Source organism: Bubalus bubalis, chromosome 3 (assembly GCF_019923935.1).
Source record: "Bubalus bubalis isolate 160015118507 breed Murrah chromosome 3, NDDB_SH_1, whole genome shotgun sequence".
Classification (NCBI taxonomy): Eukaryota; Metazoa; Chordata; class Mammalia; order Artiodactyla; family Bovidae; genus Bubalus; species Bubalus bubalis.
Genome location: NC_059159.1, coordinates 37,032,422 through 37,047,503, shown reverse-complemented (window position 1 = coordinate 37,047,503; position 15,082 = coordinate 37,032,422). Strand labels below are relative to the sequence as shown.

Genomic DNA, 15,082 nt, shown 5'->3' with positions numbered 1-15,082 from the left:
AGGGACAGACAAATGCACAGTCAGCCAGGGTTCCTCACCAGCGACGCCGCTTTCTTAGGCCTTGTGACTCAGGCAGCTCTTCACCTGAGACTTGGTTTCTTTATCTGTCTAATGGGACCATCATTTCAGTAAAATGCATGTGAACACTAGGACAGAGTTCAGACAGAAATGGGCTTGGAGCACCGGAGTCCCTACTGGCTGAGGAGCAGTGAGCTCCCAGCCCTCCTTGCAGCCCTGCAGGCCCTGAGGGCAACGTTCTCTGAGCAGCAGCCCCTCCCATGTGTCTCAGCCACTTCCTCTTTCCTCTACTTCCTGAGAACGAGTCCACTGGCTGTTTCTGGCTGAGCCCTTGCTTATAGTTCCTGGTAGGGCTCCAGACCCTCCAGACCCCATCCGCTCAGGTCCTCCGTTGAGCTCCAGCAGCCCTTAGAAACATAGTGGGAATCATAAATGTTAGCGGCTCAGTCGTGTCTGACTTTGCGACCCCAAGGATGTTAGCCCATCAGGTTCCTCTGTCCATGGGATTTCCCAGGCACAAATACTGGAGTGGGTTTCCATTCCCTTCTCAGGGGATCTTCCCAATCCAGGGATTGAACCCGGGTCTTCAAGGGGTCTGCAAAGTCTGGGCCCTGGCCACTCTTAGCCAGGACTCCCTCCTTTAGACTCTCAGGCCTAAAGATGAAGTCCAGGGGCAAGATAACAAGATAAACATTCTGCAGGTGGGTTCCTCCAAGGCTAACCCTGACCGTTTCCAACCAGGGGACTCCAGCTCCCTCCCCACCAAGCACTTCCGGCTACATAGCACAAGGCCTCTCCAGAGCTTAGCCGCAGCCGGGACATCTGAATTTGTGGCCAGCTCACTGGTTACTGGTCAGACCTGGGTTGCCTCAGAGCAGCCTGTGCTCTGTGGTCCTGTGAAGGTTTCCGCTTCCTTCCTCCCGGAGTTCTGGGACTGGACTGGGAGGGACAGCCATCTACGGGGGTGGGGGGGGGGGGGGGGGCGGGGGCGGGGGGGGGATCCATCCTCTCCCTAGGGCACACTAGCTCTGATCGCAGCAATGAGTTCGGTGTGCACTGCCCTCTACAGTGTGTCCTGTCCACAGCTCACGACAGGTGGAGCACGTCCGTCTGTGTTAGAGAGGGGGACACGGGGGCCCAGAAAGAGCAACAGCTATCTGAAATCTGAAGCAGCCCAGAACAAAAGGCCAGGAGAACGGAAACAGGGCACTCTCCTTTCCAGCAAACCATCTAGCCTCTGAGCAGAAAATCCCAGGACCTACCCCTGGGTGGTCATCTTGAGGCTGTGGGGAATGGGTGTTCTGTGGTGGACGCTGTGAGCCGCTGCCCAGATGCTCTCCAGGAATGAGGATGTAATCCTAAGCCACTAGGAATGCTTAGGATTCACAGCCAGCTACTGGGATGACATTTGCCTACAAGGGCCCCCTCTCCCAAGATCTCATCCCCTTCCTGGAGTCACCTGCATCCAAGGCCTGACCAATGTCAGGGTATAACGACCCAGCCCCTCTCCCCAATTTGGGACAGCTCTGAGGGATCATCCTGACTTCAGAGCCTCCAGTAGCCTTGGCTGAGGTCTCCATTGAGACAACATCACAGCCCAACTTCTTCCTCTCTGCCCAGACCTGTTTCCCTCTCCCCGCCACCCTGGTGTTGATCCAAGAACACCCCCTAGTAAACCTCACTCCACTTGCCATCTCAGAGCCCAATTCTGAGCAAACCCAATTCCACCATCCTGAGGTCCTTGGGGGCTCAAGGATCCCCCAAGGACCTCAGGATCACACAGGGGTCCCAGGAGAACCAGGCTTCCTTTGTGCTTGCAGGCTGGACCAGACTCAGCTGAGCGAGGAGGTGATGGAGATGCTGAAGGCCCTGGAGAGGGAGAAGCCTCAGCTGCTAGTCTCCGGGATATGGTAAGGTGGGGAGACTCAGAACCCCTCCTGCTGTTCCAGGCCCGGCTGAGTCTTTGGGGCAGGTCCAGAACCAAGAGATGGGGAAAGACATGTAGGGTGGAGGTAGACACCGCAGGGCCGGGAAGAAACCAAGAAAGCACGGCAGCCAGAGAGAGGTTTGGGCGTTGATTTGTTTAGTTCGAATGGAATTATGCCACTCCTCTGCTTAAACCTTTCAATTAGATGAATGTGCGTGTGCCAAGACGTTTCAGTCGTGTCCGACTCTGTGTGACCCTATGGACTGTAGCCTGCCAGGCTCCTGTGTCCATGGGATTTCCCAGGAAAGAATACTGGAGTGGGTTGCCATTGCCTTCTCCAATAAGAAGATTAAAAACAAAAACAAAAAAACACGTGAATGGGTGCCTTGATGAGATTTGGAACTTGGAAAGCAATGACCACCAGGGGGAGACAAAGACAAAGAAAGAGAGTCTAGGAAGAGCCAGACCACCTCCACCCCGACCCTCACCCCCCAATACATATAGACACACAGCCAGAGAGGCTGGAGGGGTGAGCCCCAGAGATGGGAGAATCCCTCTTCCTCCCCAGGGAATCTGCTGCTGTGCCCACGTTCTCCCAGTTTGGTGCATTTCGGCCTGTGACCACAAAGGGCAACTGTTCCCTGAATCTCCGCAGCTGAGCCTCACCTGAAAAGGAAAGAAAAGGGCTCCTAGCTTTAGAAGGAGGATCTACTTGTCACAGAACAACATGCCCTGCATCCCTCACATGACATGTGAGGCACACAGCAGTGAACAAGGGCCCAAATTCCTGGAGCTCAGCCCAGCAGGTGCAAATTATTCCCTCCCCACCTCCACCCCCACCCCAGCCTCCCACCTCCGCCCACAGAACTACACCTGGATTTCTCTAAGGACACCGATGGGCCCACTGGATTCTATGCAGAGCAGCTGAGCTGAGCTCTGAAGGATGGGAGGGGCGTGCTGGGCCCGGAAGGGGTCAATTCCTGGCAAAGGTGGTATAGCTTGCTGAACAAGAGCCAGATGCCTGAAGTGCATAGAAGCCAAGACTAGGGCACTGGCTTTTGAGAAAAGAAAGAGCTTTATTGCAAGGTCCACTAGCAAGGGCCCAGGAGGTGAGGCTCTCAAATCAATCCAGGATTCAGGGCGACATTTAAGGGGTTTAGAGAAATGTCAATCTTGGAAGCTTGTTGGCTTGTTTCGAATAAGCCAAAGCTACTCGCACTGCAGGAAGCCAGATCTTCCTTTTTTGAAGGACTTCTAGCTCCAAAAAGGGCTCCTGGGGCAACATTTCTATAGAGTTCTGCAGACTGAAGATTCTGGGTTCTGTATACTGGAGACACAGATTCTGTCTTGCGTGGTGGTGCTATCTAAATAACTCAAGGCTGCATTAATCAACTTATTTAAAGGCAGCAAAACCAGTTTAAGCTGGTTCATGTTTTACTTGCCGTTTCAGTAGAGGCACTGGGCTTAGCTTCTTTGAGGAATAGGAGGTCAGGGACCTGGAGCAGAGCTACTCAAAGTGTGGTCCTCAGAAACAGCAGCAGAATCAACATCCCCTGGGAGCTTGGAGGGTTTCCCGGGCAGCTCAATAGTAAATAACCCACCTACCGAAACAGGAGACTCTGGTTCGATCCCTGGGTCAGGAAGATCCCCCGGAGAAGGAAATGACAACCCACCCACGTGTTCTTGCCTGGGAAGTCCCATGGACGGAGAGGCCTGGCGGACTAAAGTCCATAGGGTGGCAAAAGAGTCAGACATGACTTAGCGACTAAACAACAGTAAGGAGCTCAGTAGAAAGGCCCAACTCCAGACCTGCTGAGTCAGAATCTTGGGGTGAGCCCAGGAATCCATGTTCTAATCCAGGCCTTCAGGTGATTTTTAACACTGATTTAGAGCCATGGGGGCAGGGAGACTGGCACAGGTGGGGCTGGGGATGGGAGGCAGTACCTAACATCTTCTGGGCCACATTAAGAATTTCAATCTTACTCCCCAAATCAATAGACATTTCAGGGCTTCAGCATCAAAGTACTGTGCCAGGTTCCCATTTTCAGATCAGCTGCTGAGTGGACAGTGGACCGAGGGTCAAGAGCAAAAACAGGGAACCCTTTAAGATGAGGCAGTGTTCCAGCCTCAGATGCCAGGGCCTGGGAACAGGGTGGAGGCCAGGGAGGTGGAGAGAAGAGAAAAGAGCTGTTTTGGAGGCTGCGTCAAGGTGATCAATCAGCTCTCAGATTGGCCAAGGGAGAAGTCAGGATGATGCCTCAGTTCTGGTATAAACAGCTGGGTGGATGGGTGCCATTCATGGAACCAGAGACTACAGGAGAAGCCCAATGGGGATCAGGAGTTCAAATTCTGATGAGTTGAACTCAAGTGGGGATGTCGTGGAGACAGCCCCCAGAATCCTCCATGATCTCAGGGAGAATGAATTCTGTCCAGGAAGCCAAGTCTGAGGATCCTTCACGAGGGCCCAGATGGAGCAGAGATGAGCGATACATCCTCCCTCAAGCGGCAGAGACAAGCATCAGGTAGTTTGAAGGGGCCAGGCTGGGAGCATCATGATGTGGGCTTGCAGGGGTGGAGGGGGTGATGGCAGCTATGAAAGGTCATTCCCTCCATCCTCCTGTCTCTGGAGCGGGACAGAGACAACCTAGGGGAGACTCCATGAGAGACCTTCCACCACCCGAACCTTGCAGGATTTCTGCTTCCCTCTCTTCCAGCCTCAGGGGGCTGGACTGTTCCTCTCCTAAATATTCACAGCATGACTCATACTCTGAACCAGAGCCCAGTCTCTTAAGGCCCACTCTGGGCTTCTAAAGCCTGGAATCCCCTCTCCATCCCTGCCTGTCCATCTTTGGAGCCCTGTTCCCCTCAGAAGCTGACCACCCGGGGAGTGCTGAGAAGAGCGACAATTCTGGGAAGTGAGAAAGGAGAGGGAGGAGGGTTTGGGCAAGGGGAGGCACCAGGATTGAGCCCCCTTGGATAGCAGGTAGACTGGCCTTGGGAAGGGCCCCTCTGTGGTCTAGCCTAGGGGGCAGCCAGGCAGAAGAACCTAAAGCTGGCCACTGCCCTGTCTGTTCCAGAGGGCAGCTCTCCTCAAGCAGCACAGGTGAGACTCTTCTGTCCGTCTTCTCCTGCCCCTCTGGAGGACAAGCACATGGAGTCTCTGGGGACCGAGAATGACCTCTGGGGCCCCACAGGGCCTGTGGCTACCCAGGCAGTTGACGAAGAGAGGAGCCTGTACCGGTAAGTGAGGGGGCCTGGCCTGTCCCACCCCCTCCATCCCCATGCTGGGTCCCCACAGACAGTCTGCACCCCATTCATGGTCCATTGTATCCCCTCACCATGCCACCATGCAAAGAAAGACAGAGCTGGGATGTTGGTTGGTGTTTTATTATGAAAAAAGAAGGGGTTTGGGCTTCCTGGTGGCTCAGACGGTAAAGCGTCTGTCTACAATGTGAGAGACCTGGGTTTGATCCCTGGGTTGGGAAGATTCCCTGGAGAAGGAAATGGCAACCCACTCCAGTACTCTTGCCTTGAAAATCCCATGGACAGAGGAGCTTGGTGCAGGCTACTATCCATGGGGTCGCAAAGAGTCGTGCACTGAGCAACTTCACTTCACTTTGGATGGGGGAGGAAGAACGTTGGTTGGGATGTTTTTAATATTTATTTGTATTTATTTATTTTTGGCTGTGCCAGGTCTTAGTTGCAGGATGTGGGATCTAGTTCCCTGACCAAGGATCGAACCCAGGCCCCCTGCATTGGGAGCTCAGGGTCTTAGCCAATGGACTACCAAAGAAGTCCCTGGAAAAAGAGAGTTTGTTACGAAAATTTTTAAATAGACACACAAGTGGAGTCCAGGGAACTTCCATGTACCCACTATTCAGCTTCAACCTTCATTTTACCAACTTTGTTTCAACTATCCACTTTCCACCCCTTTTTTCGCAATATTTTTAAGTCCAAAGAAATGGGTGCTTTTTGCCTTAAATTTTTTGTGATACCTTTCAAAAAGTTCAAATAAAGACCTTTTCTTCCATAACCACAATGTCATTTTTCACATGTCAAGAAGTTTACAATTAAGCCTTTCATATCCGTTCAATGTCCAATCCTTATTCAAATCTGGTCAATTGTATAAAGTGTGTCTTTGTAGATGATTTGTTCTAATCATGATCCAAAGACAGCCCACTTGTTGTATTTGACTTGTTATGCTGCTTTAATCTCACAGCTTGTGTCTCCTGCATTGGCAGGCAGGTTCCTTACCACTAGCACCACCCAGGAAGCCCAGGGGAGACAGTTCAGTTCTGTTCAGTCGCTCAGTCACTCAGTCGGGTCCGATTCTTTGCAACCCCATGAATCGCAGCACGCCAGGCCTCCCTGTCCATCACCATCTCCCAGAGTTCGCTCAAACTCACGTCCATCGAGTCGGTGATGCCATCCAGCCAACTCATCCTCTGTTGTCCCCTTCTCCTCCTGCCCCCAATCCCTCCCAGCATCAGAGTCTTTTCCAATGAGTCAACTCTTCACATGAAGTGGCCAAAGTACTGGAGTTTCAGCTTCAGCATCATTCCTTCCAAAGAACACCCAGGGCTGATCTCCTTTAGAATGGACTGGTTGGATCTCCTTGCAGTCCAAGGGACTCTCTAGAGTCTTCTCCAACACCACAGTTCAAAAGTATCAATTCTTCAGCACTCAGCTTTCTTCACAGTCCAACTCTCACATCCATACATGACCACAGGAAAAACCATAGCCTTGACTAGACAGACCTTTGTTGGCAAAGTAATGTCTCTGCTTTTCAACATGCTATCCAGTATTCAAATTCAAATCCATCTGACTTCAATGTCTGGGCTTACAGCCACTCTGTAGGATCCATAGTGCCCAGCACAGGGCCTGGCACCCAGTAGGTGCTCAGTGAGTCTGTGTACAGTAATCCAGTATCCACTTCTCCCCGTTTTTCGCAGCGTTCACTTGCCCGTGGCCGGCTTCTACCACTGGCCCAACACGGGTCTCCGCTTTGAGGTGAGAGGGCCAGTGACCGTTGAAATTGAATTCTGTGCCTGGGACCAGTTCCTGAACAGGAATTTCCCACAGCACAGCTGGCTGGCTGCAGGGCCTCTGTTTGACATCAAGGCTGAACCAGGCGCTGTGGCAGCCGTGTTCCTCCCTCACTTTGTGGCCTTCCGAGGTAAGCAGAGGGGAGAGGTGGGAGCAAGGTGATGGTGGTAAGAATGGGCCTGAATGGGGCTTTGGAGGTGACGTCCTGAGGGGGACTCATGGCTTCCTTAGAGAGACTGAGAAAGGGAATAACAGAAATGGAGACAGCTTTTCTCTCATTCCATGGTGCTCTGGGCATATCTTTTTTGAAGCACTTTTGTCCCCAGATTCATAATTATTTTTGCCTGAATTACTTAAAGGCTTCCCTAAATAGAAAGTACAATACAAGCTAACATTGAACTTCCCTGGTGGTACAGGTAAGAATCTGCCTGTCGATGTAGGAGACGTGGGTTCAATCCCTCGTCCGGGAAGATCCCACTTTCCGTGGAGCAACTAAGCCCGTGTGCCACAACTATTGAGCCTGCGCTCTAGAGCCCATGCTCTGCGGGCAGAGAAGTCCCAGTTGCTGCAGTTAGCCTGTGTGCAGTGACGAAAACCCAGGGAAAGCCATAAATAAATACAACAGGGAGCGGATATCAATTATTCTGAAAATAAAACATTATAAAAAATAATCTCACAGTCAAAAACTACAAACGGTAAATAAGGCATCACAAACGAGGACCAGAAGAAACACAGGTACCAGAACTGGTCCTGTTAAATGAACACATTAATTAAAATAACTTAAAAATAAGAAAATAATATGAATCAATCCCATAAAGAGTTCACACTTTTTGTGTTATCAGAAACAAAACACAAAATAAATGTATTTCATATACTTATGGGGCTTCCCTCATAGCTCAGTTGGTAAAGAATCTGCCTGCAATGCAGAAGACCCAGGTTCAATTCCTGAGTTGGGAAGATCCCCTGGAAAAGGAAATGACAATCCACTCCAGTATTCTGGTTGGGTTACAGTCCATGGGGTCCCAAGAGTTCGACATGACTTAGCGACTAAACCACCATCAGTTCAGTTCAGTTCAGTCGCTCAGTCGTGTCCGACTCTTTGCGACCCCATATATTTATAGAAATCACCCTGGGGAAAAATAAGCAAAAAGCAATAAATCATTAAAAATGATAAATCAGATTTGGAAACAAGCTACTTAAAGAAAATAAGAAAACATTAAAAAAAAAAAAAAAGATTAAGTGACATGGAGGATAGGATACTATGAGGAGGCCTAGAATACACCTAATCAGAATTCCAGAGGATATGGCAGAGACAACGGAGAAGATGAAATATTCAAAGAGAGAATTGCCAGGAAATTTCTATGATCACTGAAAGATGTGACTTCTCTGTGCTGTGCTGTGCTTAGTTGCTCAGTCGTGTCTGACTCTTTGTGACCCCATGGACCACCAGCCTTTTCTGTCCATGGGGATTCTCCAGGCAAGAATACTGGAGTGGGTTGCCATGCCCTCCTTCAGGGGATCTTCCCAACCCAGGTCTCCCACACTGCAGGCAGATTCTTTATCATCTAAGCCACCAGGGAAGCCCAAAAGGTAGTACTCTAGTCTCCCCATTGGGGAATTTAACCCCAGTCTCCCACATGACAGGCAGGGATACTCACCATGATTCTAAGAGGAAGACACACAATGATGAGAAATCGAAAAAATCCATGGGCTATGACAGAAACATGAAAAGGTGTTGCTTCAAAGAAAGACTAGTGGAAAAGAGGAAGATGGTAATTATAGTTGTATTTAGTGAATTCTTGAGCATTTTGTCAGATGGTGTACACCACGGTGATATTATTTTCACACACACAAAAAGCAATGAATGTGCTCTCTGGGGGCCTCTTCTGGGATTAAAAATCAGTCAGCAATGCTCTGACTGGTGCCCATCAGCCTAAGGGCCTTGCCTGGCTTGCTCAATGTCCTTCTGCTACCCAGAAACCACTGCATTGCTGCTGTTGCCAAGCAACACAGAGATGGAACCAGGACTCCTGATTTCTAAGCCTGTGTCTCTCCCACTACCAGCCTTCATCTCTCAAGCTGTCTCTTCATCTCAAACTCATCAGTGTCCATACCTTGTCAGACTTCTTGACTGCAAACTAACTCTGGCTGATTTAGGCAGGAAAGGAATATATAAAAAGATTCCTGAGTAACTTGTAGACTTAACAAAAGATTAGGCAACATTAAAAAAAAAAAAAGGCAGTGTGCAAGGATGCTGAGAACCAAGAAAACTAGGAAGAGACCTGTGCTGCAGGCACAGCCATAGCAGGACCCTCCTGCCATGGTGGCCGCTGGACTCTTGACCCCACTGCTACTGCCGAAAGAATCTCTCTTCATTCTCTCTAGATCCAGGTCCTGGTAAGGAGCATTCACTTACTCAAGTTTTGGTCACATGCCTGAATCATAGCCACCAGGGAATAACAGCTTCCAGGGTGGGAGGCCCAGCTTGTCTCCTGCTGAGACCCCCCACACTGGTGGGGAAGGGGTTCTTCCCTAAAAGAAGACTATGAATGGTGGGTGGCCCTTGGCTGCCCCGTTTCCTCACTGTCCCTTCCTCCTCCTTGTCCTCCCTCTGCCTGGAGTCAAACCCACCAACATCACTCAGTGGCCCTCATGGTTAGAGAATCCACACCAGCCAGTAACCCTAGGGTCCATTGCTTTCCCGACTCCCGGGCCAGGGGCTGGTCCTCTGTATGGGTTTGGCTAAAGGGAGTTTCTGTGGTGCTCCCACCCTAGAGACAGTATTGCCTGAGGCCCCCAAAGGTGGCAGGCCTGTGCACGATGGCTTCCCTAGGAAGGCTACTGAGCCTACACTCAAGGACATCACTCCCCCAGCCAAGTCTGACTCAGTGAGGCACTAAGTCCTTGCCTCTCATATCCATCCCTTGACAGGGAACGATGTGGACATCTCCCAGTTTCAAGTGGCCCACTTCAAAGAGGAGGGGATGCTCCTGGAGAAGCCAGCCAGGGTGACGCCATGTTACGCTGTCCTGGAAAACCCCAGCTTCTCGCCCATGGGAGTTCTACTGAGGATGGTCCAAACTGCCCTGCGCTTCATTCCCATCACCTCCACTGTGTTGCTCTACCATTACCTCCAGCCTGAAGAAGTTACCTTCCACCTCTACCTGATCCCCAGCGATTGCTCCATTCAGAAGGTGGCAATAAGAGCCAGAAAGGTTGGGCCAGGGTGGACTTGACAGCAAACAGGAAACACAACCAAAGAGTCCCCTAGATGGATCAACTGGGAATTGGGATGGGCTACTTATAAACAGGAACCTTGACGTGGGTAAATTATCCTGCTCCCACCCAGCCATGGACTAGTCTGGCTCCCTAAGGTCTCCTCTGGCTGACTCTGCCACACCATCATTCATCTCAGGACAAGCCTCTTCCCAGGAGTCAAAAGACTGGGTGGTTTCCATGCTTATTGTTGTTGTTGTTGTTTGGTCACTAAGTCATGTCCAACTCTTTGTGATGCCCCGGACTACAGCATGGACTCCAGGCTTTCCTGTCCTTCACCGTCTCTCAGAGTTTGCTCAAACTCATGTCCATTGTGTTGATGATGCCATCCAACCATTTCATCCTCTGTCATCCCCTTCTCCTCCTGCTCTTAATCTTTCCCAGCATCAGGGTCTTTTCCAATAAGCTGGTTCTTCGCATCAGGTAGCCAAAGTATTGGAGCTTAGAACTGTCTCTTTTCCCCTGTTACCATGTCTTCTCCAACATCGCCCCAGTTCTCACCCTGAGCACAGCAGAGGCCAAGCATGGGTGGGGGGGTGGGAAGCCAGCAGGGGTGGTACAACCCCCATCACCCACACAAACACACAGAAACATCATCTCACTTTGTTCAGACCAGGTTCTGTAGGCAGAATCTGAGTCAGGGTCCAGACATATCTGCTTTGATCCTTGTTCTGTACTCCTCAGGCCATAGACAATGAAGAAAAGAAGTTCCAGTTTGTGCGAATTCACAAGCCACCCCCGCTGACCCCACTCTACATGGGCTCCCGCTACATTGTGTCTGGTTCAGAGAAGCTGGAAATACTGCCCGAGGTGAGCAGCCCAGGTGGTCAGCCATCACTGGGGTCAGAGGTCTTGCTTGGAAATGGTCTCAGAGCTTTCCCAGGGACCGGGTGAACTGGGGTTGGGCAAACAGCAAGTGGGGCTTCCCTGGTAGCTTAGCTGGTAAAGAATTTACCTGCAATGCAGGAGACCCCAGTTTGATTCCTGGAGAATCCCCATGGACAGAGCAATTGGTGTGCTATAGTTCACAGAATTGGACACCACTGAGTGACTAAGCACAACAGAGACAGCAAGTGAGATTTAGGGTGAGCAGGAATGCTTCAAAGGGTAGAAGACAGGAAGTTGGGGAGGGTCACATTCAGGACGGGGACAACATTGGGAAGAGTTGGGCTATAGAGTGACAATGACCTCCAATTAAAGCCACCAAGGACTTCCCTGGCAGTCTAGTGGTTAAGACACCATACTCCCCCTCTCCTCCCCCAACCAAAAAAAGACTCCACACTCCCAGTGCTGGGGGCCCAGGTTCAATCCCTAGTCAGGGAACTAGCCCCCACTCTCCACAACTAGAGAAAGCCTTTGGGCAAAAACAAAGACCCAGTGCAGCCAAAAATAAATAAAGATTTTAAAAAGAAAGAAAAAAGCAGGGTTTACAGATAGACTTCAGTCCAGGAGATGGTCAGAGTTGAGCAGGGCTAAGTGAGGTTAAGCAGGGCGAAGTGAGGTGTCAGGTGAAAGATCTTACTAGCAGACTGAAAGGTGGCTTCTCACTCAGTGATTCTCTCTCTGCAGGAATTGGAGCTCTGCTATCGGAGCCCCAGAGAATCTCAGCTGTTCTCTGAGTTCTACGTTCGCCATTTGAGGTCAGGGATCAGGTTGCAAATAAGAAGCAAGAAAGATGGGACTGTGGTGTGGGAAGCCTTGGTGAAGCCAGGTAAAGTCAAGTCCAGGGAGCACAGAAGTGGGACAAGAGAAAGTCAAAGTGTGTGTGTGTGTGTGTGTGTGTGTGTGAAAGAAAGAGTTTGTATTATCACAATTTGCTGATGAAAAGAAATAGTCCAGGGGAGTTCTGTGCCTTTTCCTAGTGACAACAACTGATAGGAGCAGAATTGGAACTCAAGTTCAGTTCGGTCGCTCAGTCGTGCCCAACTCTTTGCAATCCCATGGACTGCAGCACACCAGGCCTCCCTGTCCATCACCAACTCCTGGAGTTTACCCAAACTCATGTCCATTGAGTCCATGATGCCATCCAACCATCTCATTCTCTATTGTCCCCTCCTCCTGCCTTCAATCTTTCTCAGCATCAGGGTCTTTTCCAATGAGTCAGTACTTCGCATCAGGTGGCCAAAGTATTGGAGCTTCTGCTTCAGCATCAGTCCTTCCAATGAATATTCAGGACTGATTTCCTTTAGGATGGACTGTTTGATCTCTTTGCAGTCCAAGGGAGTCTCAAGAGTCTTCTCCAACACCACAGTCCAAAAGCATCAGTTCTTCGGAACTCAGGTTAACCTGACTGTAAGCCCTGTGCTCTCTCTCTCTTGTACCATGTGTGTCCACTCTGCCCTTGAACAGACTTTGATACCCACAAGGTTTTTGGCAGTTTCTCATGAGAGCTTGGAAGGTAGATGAAAGAGGAAGAACTAGGGGACTCCCTAGTGGTCCAGTGGTTAAGACTCCAAACTTCCACTGCAGGGGGCACAAGTTCAATCCCTGGTTTGGGAACTAAGATCCCACATGCCATGCGGCCAAAAAAAAAGAGTAGCAACTAGATGCTAGATGGTTGTATGGTTGTGTGGATTGGGCCAGTTCTGGCAATATCAGATACTCTACCCAGGATCATTCAGTTATTGTCAAGGCAGGCAAAAGGGAATCCAAATATTGAACTCTCGGGAACGGAAGAAAATTTACACTCTTAATCCAACACCAGCACCCCCAAGAAACAAAATCTCCTGGACAGTCCTTCCTAGGACAAATAGCCTTTGTCAGTTGTTGGTCACATTCCATCCTGAGCTGCACAGGCATCACAGTGGTAGAAAGAGAATGGACTTTACTTGGTCCCAGCTTGAGTGCAGACACAGGTGGAGAACTCACCAGCCCTAGCTAGGGCCCTTACTTGCTGGGTCATCTTAAGAAAATTACCTAGTTCATTTGAACTTGGGTTCCTCATCTGTAAAGTGAGGATCACAATGCCTAACCTATGGAATTGTTGGAAAGATTAAATAAAATGAGGTATGTTCATGTATCATGCTGTGGTCCCTAGTAAAAAGCGAAAGTGTTGGTCAGTCAGTCGTGTCCAACTCTTTGCGACTCCATGGACTATAGCCCACCAGACTCCTCTGATCATGGAATTCTCCAGGCAAGAATACTGGAGCGGGTAGCCATTCCCTTCTCCAGGGGATCTTCCCAACCCAGGGGTCGAACCTGGGTCTCCTGCATTTGCAGGTGGATTCTTTACCATCTGAGCTGGAAATAGTAAAGGAAAGCCCAGTGGTCCCTAGTAAAGAGTAGCAATATTATTCTTCTTCCTCATATTAAGCCAACATCCTTGCCTATCTTGATTCTGTGCCTTGGAACTGACAGATTTATTTCTATTTCTAATCTGTTTCTCCTGGGAGAGCCCAGGAGAAAGTATCAAGAAGAGTATCTCTTCAAGAAGAGATACTTGAAGACTGGGATCAAGGCCTCCCCTAAGTCTCCTCTTATGCAAGTTAAATCTCTCTACTTCCTCCCATCATTCCTCCTGTATTTTGGTTTTTTAATTCTTTGCCATCCGGACACCCTCCTGGTAGATGTTCCCATTTACAGATGAGCCAGGATGGGCTCCCTGAGAGTCCAGTCTTTGGGGAGGACATGGAATACCCTCCTCCGCCCTCCAGATGAACCCGATGCTCCTGGAGCCGCAGCTGGAGCTCCCCTGTCTTGTGCCCACCTGCACAGACCATCAGGTCACAGTGAATCTGAGTCTGCTCAGACTCTCAGGCCTTGTCCACATAAGCTGCTGTAAACAGCCCCTTCCTCGCCTTATTCAAGTAACTGTCTAAGCCCCTTGAGTTATTTCTGTTGTTTTGCTATTGAAATTATCCCATTACTCCCAAGTGCTAAGGTTTTCTTCTTCTTTTTTTAAGTTATTTACGTATTTGGCTGGGCCAGTCTCAGTTGCAGCATTGCAAATTTTTAGTTGTGGCACATGAACTCTTAGTTGCAGCAGGTGGGATCTAGTTCCTCAAGCAGGGATTGAACCCAGGCACTCTGTGTTGGGAGCACACAGTCCTAGCCACTGGACCACCAGGGAAGTCCCTTGATCTTCTGACATCAAAATTCAGAACAGATTTGATCTGTGTGAATCTAGAAGGCCAAACATGGGCAAGGAGATAGATGTCTGTTCAGAAGTTTAAGATGTCCTTAAACTATTTAAGGATGTCTTAGATAGTTTAAGCTATCTAAACCCTGGTTAGTTCTCTACCAGGGTTCCCTTCAGGACAACACTGGATAAACCATGTCTGGGATGCTGAGAGAAACTGCTGTTGTTCACTTGGATGCCTCCTATCTCTCTCCCACCCTCTGTCTAATCATGGCCTCTGGGCCTCAGTTTCCCCATATGCATAAGGAAGGGATGCACCTGGATAATCTCTAAAGGCCCTTCCAGCCCTTACTCTAGATTCTATCAGAATTTATCCGTAGCTTGTTCTCAGAATGAGAGAAATCTCAGAAGTAGGTAGGAGTTTAGAGGAGTATCATGTGTGTAAATAACCAGCACTGTTACAGATGCTTCTTCATCTCTGTTTCCCTCCAGGAGATCTCAGACGGGCAGTTACTCCAGTTCCTCCAGGCCTCAGAGGTCAGTAACAGCTGTTAGAGACCACATGAGCCAGTGGCAGTTCTGGGGTGTTCTTTAAGGTCCTGGAGAATTGGGAAGAGAGGAAGGAAAGACTCTCTTGCAAACCTCACAAGCAGTCAGGCCTTGGAGAGTGCTGTGTACCCCATGCCCCTCACTCCTGCCCATGGGGGCCCTGGTACCTCCCACCAAACCACCTCAAA

The 15,082-nt window shown here is 49.8% G+C and overlaps 1 protein-coding gene across 7 annotated transcripts in view; it reads left to right on the top strand.

Annotated features, from left to right (window-relative positions):
- Positions 1 to 15,082, top strand: part of NLRP1 (NLR family pyrin domain containing 1) — a 36,697-nt gene that overhangs the window by 18,488 nt on the left and 3,127 nt on the right. For 6 of the 7 annotated variants that reach the window (XM_025280775.3, XM_006060026.4, XM_025280774.3 and 3 more), the window contains 8 exons: positions 1,839 to 1,928; positions 4,379 to 4,467; positions 5,023 to 5,185; positions 6,898 to 7,121; positions 9,923 to 10,185; positions 10,952 to 11,077; positions 11,837 to 11,978; positions 14,838 to 14,882. In XM_025280775.3, the coding sequence (XP_025136560.3) occupies positions 1,839 to 1,928; positions 4,379 to 4,467; positions 5,023 to 5,185; positions 6,898 to 7,121; positions 9,923 to 10,185; positions 10,952 to 11,077; positions 11,837 to 11,978; positions 14,838 to 14,882 (1,142 nt within the window). The remainder of the gene's footprint in view (positions 1 to 1,838; positions 1,929 to 4,378; positions 4,468 to 5,022; positions 5,186 to 6,897; positions 7,122 to 9,922; positions 10,186 to 10,951; positions 11,078 to 11,836; positions 11,979 to 14,837; positions 14,883 to 15,082) is intronic. The other variant, XM_006060027.4, reaches the window with a different exon arrangement.